General features: G+C 60.8%; 1 protein-coding gene across 1 annotated transcript in view; it reads left to right on the top strand.

Moving 5' to 3' along the window:
* Positions 1-73: 73 nt before the first annotated feature.
* Positions 74-6,854, top strand: part of LOC103799164 (protein sidekick-2-like) — a gene marked incomplete at both ends in the record, with an annotated part of 12,699 nt that continues 5,918 nt past the window's right edge. The window contains 15 exons of the mRNA XM_009071465.1: positions 74-153; positions 319-422; positions 598-668; positions 807-942; positions 1,612-1,668; positions 1,904-2,005; positions 2,161-2,276; positions 2,931-3,117; positions 3,550-3,687; positions 3,768-3,929; positions 4,023-4,148; positions 4,454-4,618; positions 4,907-5,036; positions 5,595-5,726; positions 6,010-6,136. Coding sequence (XP_009069713.1) covers positions 74-153; positions 319-422; positions 598-668; positions 807-942; positions 1,612-1,668; positions 1,904-2,005; positions 2,161-2,276; positions 2,931-3,117; positions 3,550-3,687; positions 3,768-3,929; positions 4,023-4,148; positions 4,454-4,618; positions 4,907-5,036; positions 5,595-5,726; positions 6,010-6,136 — 1,833 coding nt within the window. The remainder of the gene's footprint in view (positions 154-318; positions 423-597; positions 669-806; positions 943-1,611; positions 1,669-1,903; positions 2,006-2,160; positions 2,277-2,930; positions 3,118-3,549; positions 3,688-3,767; positions 3,930-4,022; positions 4,149-4,453; positions 4,619-4,906; positions 5,037-5,594; positions 5,727-6,009; positions 6,137-6,854) is intronic.

Here is a 6,854-nt window from a genome sequence, read left to right as displayed (position 1 = left end):
TGCCCGCAGCGTGGTGCTCTCCTGGGAGCCTGGCAGCGATGGGCTCTCCCCTGTGCGCTACTACACCGTGCAGAGCCGCGAGCTGCCCGACGGGGAGTGGGCTCTGCACTCTGCCTCTGTCAGCCACAATGCCACCACCTTCGTCGTGGACAGGTGAGGGGTGATGATGATGTGATGCTTTGGGCAGTTTCCTTGTGCCTTGGTTTCCCCCATCTGATGAGAAGTGGTTGCACAAGCTTGGAAATCACTAGCCTTGTTGGGGAGCTCAGGGGGTCACCTGCTGGCTTCACCATCCCCGTCCCACTCTGCTCCCTGTAGGCTGAAGCCCTTCACCTCCTACAAGTTCCGTGTGAAGGCAACAAATGACATTGGGGACAGTGAGTACAGTGAGGAGTCGGAGTCGCTCACCACCCTGCAGGCAGGTCAGTGCAGGCTGCACCTCCTGGGGGTGGGAGAGGGTGTGCCTCAGTGCCCAGGGCTTTCCACCTGTGCCCAGAGCATCTTTGCCTGCCTGGACATGGTCATCCCTCCTGGCCTGGGCATCTCTCCCATGCCTTGTGCATCTCTGGAGTCTCACCGCTCTCTTCTCCTCCACAGCCCCTGAGGAAGCTCCCACCATCCTCTCCATCACTCCACACACCACCACATCAGTGCTCATCCGCTGGCAGGTACTGCCCCCTCTGCCTTGCACAGTGTCACAGGATTGGCCCCTTGGGAGGTGACACAGGTGTTCTGGGGACAGTCACCTTGGGGTGCCAGGGAGCTGTAGGTCAGAGCAGCCCTCACTATCCTCCTTCCTCCTGCAGCCCCCAGCTGAGGACAAGATCAATGGGATCCTGCTGGGTTTCCGTCTCCGGTACCGGGAGTTGGTGTATGACAGCCTACGTGGCTTCACCCTGCGTGGCATCGGCAACCCTGGGGCCACGTGGGCTGAGCTCACCCGTGAGTGCTCATGGCCCTGCCACACCTGGGGACATGGGGCTGGGGGTGACCTGGGGTGGCAGGTGAGGGACAGGGCAGTGCAGCATCGTGTGCTCCACAGCCTCTCTTAGGTACCAGGATAAGGCTGTGCCCTGTGGAGCTGTCACCAGCCTCCTCATGCCACCAGGTCCATGGTCCCTAACATGCTTGTGTGTTGTTGCTGCTGGCTCTGTCCTGCTCTGCGCAGTCTCTGTGTCCCTGTAGCAGAGGTGTTCATGTGTCTGTACCTAACACAAGTGTCTGTGTGACACTCTGCTATGTATGTCCAGGTGTGCTGCTGTCCTCAGACCTCACAGGGCACAGGGTCACATCTGCTCTGGGGGCAGTAGAGACTCAAGTGACAAGGGCAGAGCCCAAGCCTAGGACCTTGCCCTGTCCTCTGTGGTTATAGCCCCATGAAGACCCAATGGCCAGACCCAGCTTGTACCACCCAGGATGAAGCTGGAGGATGGAAAAGCTCCTCAGTGCCATGACAGCTCTGTTGGCAGCTGGGGGTGACAGGACCCTTGCAGGGGACCACGGCCCACCCTGGGGTGGGCAGCTGTGCTGGGGTGGGTGCTCAGAGGTGGGTGCCCACCTGTGCTGTGTGTGGGACTAACTGCTGCCTGCTCTCCTACCCGTGCTGCCCAGCTGTCTACGCCGTGCACAACCTCAGCGAGGTGTCCCTCACCCAGTACGAGCTGGAAAGTAAGTCACTGCCACCCACCGTGTCCTCCCCACTGCCACCCCGTGTATCCCCCCTCTCCACCTGCTTGTGCTGTGGGGTGAACTGGGGTGCCAGAGACCCTCTGCCTGTCTGTTCCAGTCGCTCCTTGGGGACACCCCTCTCTTCCCAAGCTGGGGGGGGGCTCTGCTGGGTCCCCAGGGGTAGCAGGACATCACAGGGAGTGTCCTGCTCACCCCTTGTCCCCTTTACCCCCAGACCTGAGCAAGCACCGGCGCTATGAGATCCGCATGAGTGTGTACAATGCTGTGGGTGAGGGTCCCCCCAGCCCTCCCCAGGAGGTGTTCGTGGGGGAAGCAGGTGAGTCCATGTAGGGGTGCCCATAGCTGGGGGCTTCAGGGAAGGAACTCAGCTGCCCTGGTACCCCACATCACCCAGATAAGGCAGTTCATCCATGTGTGGGTTCCCCTCCCTGGTCCTGGCTGAGGGTCACACTGTCCCCTCCTTTGGCACAGTACCCACCGGAGCACCCCAGAATGTGGCAGTGCAGGCTGCCACGGCCACCCAGCTGGATGTCACCTGGGAACCACCACCTGTCGAGACCCAGAACGGGGACATACAGGGCTACAAGGTACCTCCTGTCACCTGGGAGCTGGCACTCAGCAGGCTTGGGGACACGGGGGACTCTGGGGAGGTGACGGATTCCTGGAGGCCACAGGGAGATGCTGGGAGTCATTGGCGGGTGTTGTGCATACCTTTGGGGTAGGGATCCTGGGAAGATGCCGGGTATCCCGATGATCCTGGGTGTCCCATCCCGGTGCCGAGCGGTCGAGGGGCGGCAGGTGGCGCCGTCGGCCCTGGGATGCGGTGGGGGTGTTGTCGGGATACGCCGGGATACAGCCGGGATGTGTCGGGACGCAGCCGGGGCGACGCACCGGAATGCAGTTGGGGTACCCAGCTCTGCACACCTCTTTGTCCCCATCTATCATGATTCCTCCTCCTTGTCCCCATCCTTTGGGAAGCAGGCATGGCTCGAAGGTGATCTCAGCACACTTGGTGATGCCAAGCCTGAGCCAGCCATGCATGGGGCTGTGTCTGATACCCAGCACAGCCTGGAGCCCTCCTGGAGGAGAGGCTGTTCCTTTCCCTCCAGCACACACTGGGGCAGGGAGCCTGGACAGGGCTGTGTGGGGTGTTTGGGCACAGCGAAGGGCCTGGGGAAGGCAAAGTGGATTGGATCCATGCACCACCCAGGTCTCCATGCCCTCTTCTCCTGCTCTTGTAGATCCACTACTGGAAGGTACAGGGCCAGAATGGGAGTGCACGAGTGAAGACTCTTTTTCTGCCCGAGAACGGGGTGAAGCTGAAGAACCTGACTGGGTACACCTCGTACTGGGTCAGCGTTGCTGCCTTCAATGCTGCAGGGGATGGACCCCGAAGCATCCCTGTCAAGGCACGGACACAGCAGGCAGGTGGGGCCCCCCCCAGTCCCCTCCTGCCCAGCTGGGCTCTGTGGGGAGGTGTCTCCATGGGCAGGTGTCTCCTTGGGTCTGGCTCCAGGGATTCTCCTTCATCCCAGCTCCTATAATCCAGAGGGGACCAGCCCTGGGCTCACCCTAGAGGGTTTGTGGGTTGGGGGCATATGGAGATGAAGGTTTTGGCTGAAATTTGAGAAGGATGAAGGTCTTGGGAAGAGAGACGAAGAGAAAGAGGAAGGATACAGGAGGAGAAATCCTGGAAAGTCTCATTCCCCCCTGGAAATGGCAGGGTCTTTGCTGCCACAGGGATAGAGGCACAGGGTGGTGTGAGATGATAACTACCATTAGGGTTAAGGCAGGGAGAGGGGCTGGCTTGGTGCTGGGGGTGTCCCTGAGGAGCACTGAGCTGGCCCTGCCACCCTGCAGCCCCCAGTGCCCCTGGCTCCATCCGGTTCAGCGAGCTGACCACCACATCAGTGAACGTGTCCTGGGAGCCACCACCACTGCCCAATGGTGTCCTCGAGGGCTACAGGCTGGTCTATGAGCCCTGCACGCCCGTGGATGGTGAGGGCATGGCTGGGGCACACTCCAGGGGGAGCTGGGAGGGCTCCAGGGGGGACCCAGCTCAGCCTCCATCCCTGCAGGCGTCAGCAAGATCGTGACGGTGGATGTGAAGGGGAACAGCCCCCTGTGGATGAAGGTGAAGGACCTGGCTGAGGGTGTCACCTACCGGTTCCGACTCCGGGCCAAAACCTTTGCCTATGGGCCAGATGTTGAGGCAAACATCACCACGGGGCCTGGGGAAGGTAAGAGGGATGTGCCAGGGTGCGCAAGGAGGATTGGCATGGCCGTGTGCCAGTTTGTCCCCCCGTGCCTCCATCTCTGCTCTGTGTCCCCAGGTGCCCCTGGCCCTCCTGGAGAGCCCTTCATCTCCCGCTATGGCTCAGCTATCACCATCCACTGGTCGAGTGGGGACCCTGGCCAAGGGCCCATCACCAGATATGTCATCGAGGCTCGTCCCTCAGGTACCACAACTCCTCTCTGCTTTCCCTCCCCACTTCGATACCAGCCATGCCCTGGGGTTAGGAGGAAGGGAAACTGAGGCAGGGAATGCTGACTGCCCCAGGCCACCCAACAGGTTGGGTTGGGGGTTAAGGCCTGGTGTCTGGGGTGTTGGCCATGTGCTGGTCATGAGGAACACTGCCCTGTGGGGCTGATGGCAAGGGCAGCACCCAGAGGGCACATGGTCCTGGATGGAGGGACATCAGCCTTTCACCTTTGGGTGTCCTGCAGAACCAGCCCTCCCTTCCAGCCCCCTTCTCTCTTCCAGATGAGGGGCTCTGGGACATCCTTATCAAAGACATCCCCAAGGAGGTGACCTCCTACACCTTCAGCATGGACATCCTCAAGCAGGGGGTCAGCTATGACTTCCGTGTTATCGCTGTGAACGACTATGGCTATGGGACCCCCAGCACACCTTCCCCCTCTGTGTCAGGTAGGCAGCATGTGGGTGTCCCTGGGGGGATGCTGTCCCCACTCTGCTGGAGGGAGGGTCCTGGTGTTGCTCTGTTCTCATGACCAGCACTGACATCCACCTCCTGGCTCCTAAAGAGTCTGAAATCCCACTGCCAGCACTGCCCTTCCAAAGCCCCTGTTATCCCCCTTTCATATGGATCCAGGTCTCACAAAGTCCCCCAAGCGACCCCCAAGCAGTGGTGTCTCTCTATCCAGACTGGTTGTCCCTCATGCCTCACCCCCTCTGATTGTCTCTACTGTGCCCCAGCCCAGAAAACCAACCCATTCTATGAGGAGTGGTGGTTCCTAGTGGTCATTGCCCTGGTGGGGCTCATCTTCATCCTCCTCCTCGTCTTTGTGCTCATCATCCGTGGGCAGAGCAAGAAGTACTCCAAGAAGTCAGACTCAGGTGAGTGAGGGAGTGTGGTGGGTGATGCCAGCCTTGATCCTGTGTAAATCTCTTTTGGTCTGCCTGCTTTTCAGTGGGGTGGCAGGAACCTCCCTTCCTGCCAGCCTTGGGAATGGTTCCTCCAGGGCCCCAGTGACAGCTGATAAGGATGCTATGAGCTTCCCAGAGAGCACTGGGAGCTAAAGATTAAATAACTGACTTGTCCCACAGTCAGCTGTGGAGGCAGGGCAGCCCGGGGGCTCGCAGAGGTCACTGGGATTAGCCAAACACAGCTCTGTTTTCTTAGCTCTATCAAGGGCTCAAATTGTGGGGAAAATCCAGACCTCCTCGTTAAGCAAACAGCCACAGAACAGGGAGCCACAGGCGCTGGGGCAGGTCAGGGGCTGAGCCAGGCTGTGCACTGGGCATGGGGCTGGCACCTCATGGCTGTCCCCGGGCTGTGGTCACTCTGGAGTCAGCACAATCCTCCCCAGCCCATTCCCCAGCCCCACTGTCCTGCCTGGGGAGGGTCTGGGGGAGACTGAGCGTCCCATCCTCCAGGGAACAGCTCCAAGGCAACTGCCCTGAGCCATGGTGAGATGGTGAGCCTGGATGAGGGCAGCTTCCCTGCCCTGGAGCTCAACAACCGTCGCCTCTCCGTCAAGAACTCCTTCTGCAGGAAGAATGGCATCTATACCCGGTAGGGACCCTCTGCCACAGCCCCTCCCTGGGAGTTTTCAGTGTCCATCATGGGATGAGTATGGGGCTGGGGAGGGTTGGAACACCCAGGGAGTGACCCTGTTGTGTCCAGCATCCCCTCTGAAAGCTGAGACTTCCTGAAAGCCTATGGATCATGGGATCAAGATTCTCAGGAGGGGGTTGGCACAGCTATGGGGTGGTCCCTGAGGGTTGGCTGGGGTTATCTACAAGTGGCACAGCCCTGAGGGGAGGGGACACGTGCTGACCACCCATCTGTCCCCAAGGTCCCCACCACGGCCCAGCCCTGGCAGCCTCCACTACTCGGATGAGGATGTGACCAAGTACAACGACCTGATCCCTGCTGAGAGCAGCAGCCTGACAGAGAAGCCCTCCGAGGTCTCCGACTCCCAGGTGACTACCTGGGACTGCAGTGGGGACATATGGGGCAGGATGGAGAGTGCTGAGAGCCTTCCCTGAGCATCAGCCCTGCTCTCTGCCTGCCACAAGGCAGCTCCTGCTGTACATTGGGGAATAGCAATGCTGCTCCTGCCCCATCCTTCTTTTGAGGCAGCAGCATCCCTGGGGCCTCGTGGCGTGGAGCCAGAGCAAAGCTGGCACAGCCCCTGGCCCGTGTGCTGGGGGTGTGACACCATGGGGGCTCCCAGGGCTGCTGGGGACAAGGGCTGGAGGATGGGAGGTCAGCAGAGTTGGGGACTGTGGGGTTGTGACACCACAGGAGGCTCCCGGGGCTGTTGGGGGACAGGAGGTCAGCAGGATTGGGGACTGTCCTGCTGCCTGGTCGCCGGTGGCAACGTCCAGAGCTCTGCCAACTCCACAAAATGCCACCTTTGTCCCGTCCTGGAGCAGCTGTGGCTGGGCAGGAGTGTGGCTGTGGGAGCTCCCCGGGCAGGCAGCCTCGGGGAGGCCACGGGAACATCACCCCCAGGAGGGATCCTGGGCAGCATCTCAAAAGACAAGGCTGACACCCAGGGAAGAGTCCTGAGGGTCCCCAGGGCTGTCCCTGAGCAGGAGGGGACTGTCCTCAGGGTGCCCCCCCCATCGCTGCCTGCAGCGGCTGTTTCCTTGGCAGATGCCCGCCCTGCTCCCTCCGGGCCGAGCGGGGCGCGAG

The sequence above is a fragment of the Acanthisitta chloris genome, unplaced genomic scaffold (assembly GCF_000695815.1).
Source record: "Acanthisitta chloris isolate BGI_N310 unplaced genomic scaffold, ASM69581v1 scaffold27273, whole genome shotgun sequence".
Taxonomy (NCBI): Eukaryota; Metazoa; Chordata; class Aves; order Passeriformes; family Acanthisittidae; genus Acanthisitta; species Acanthisitta chloris.
The sequence above is the reverse complement of the archived record's forward strand: the minus strand, read 5'-3'. Positions and strand labels throughout refer to the sequence as shown.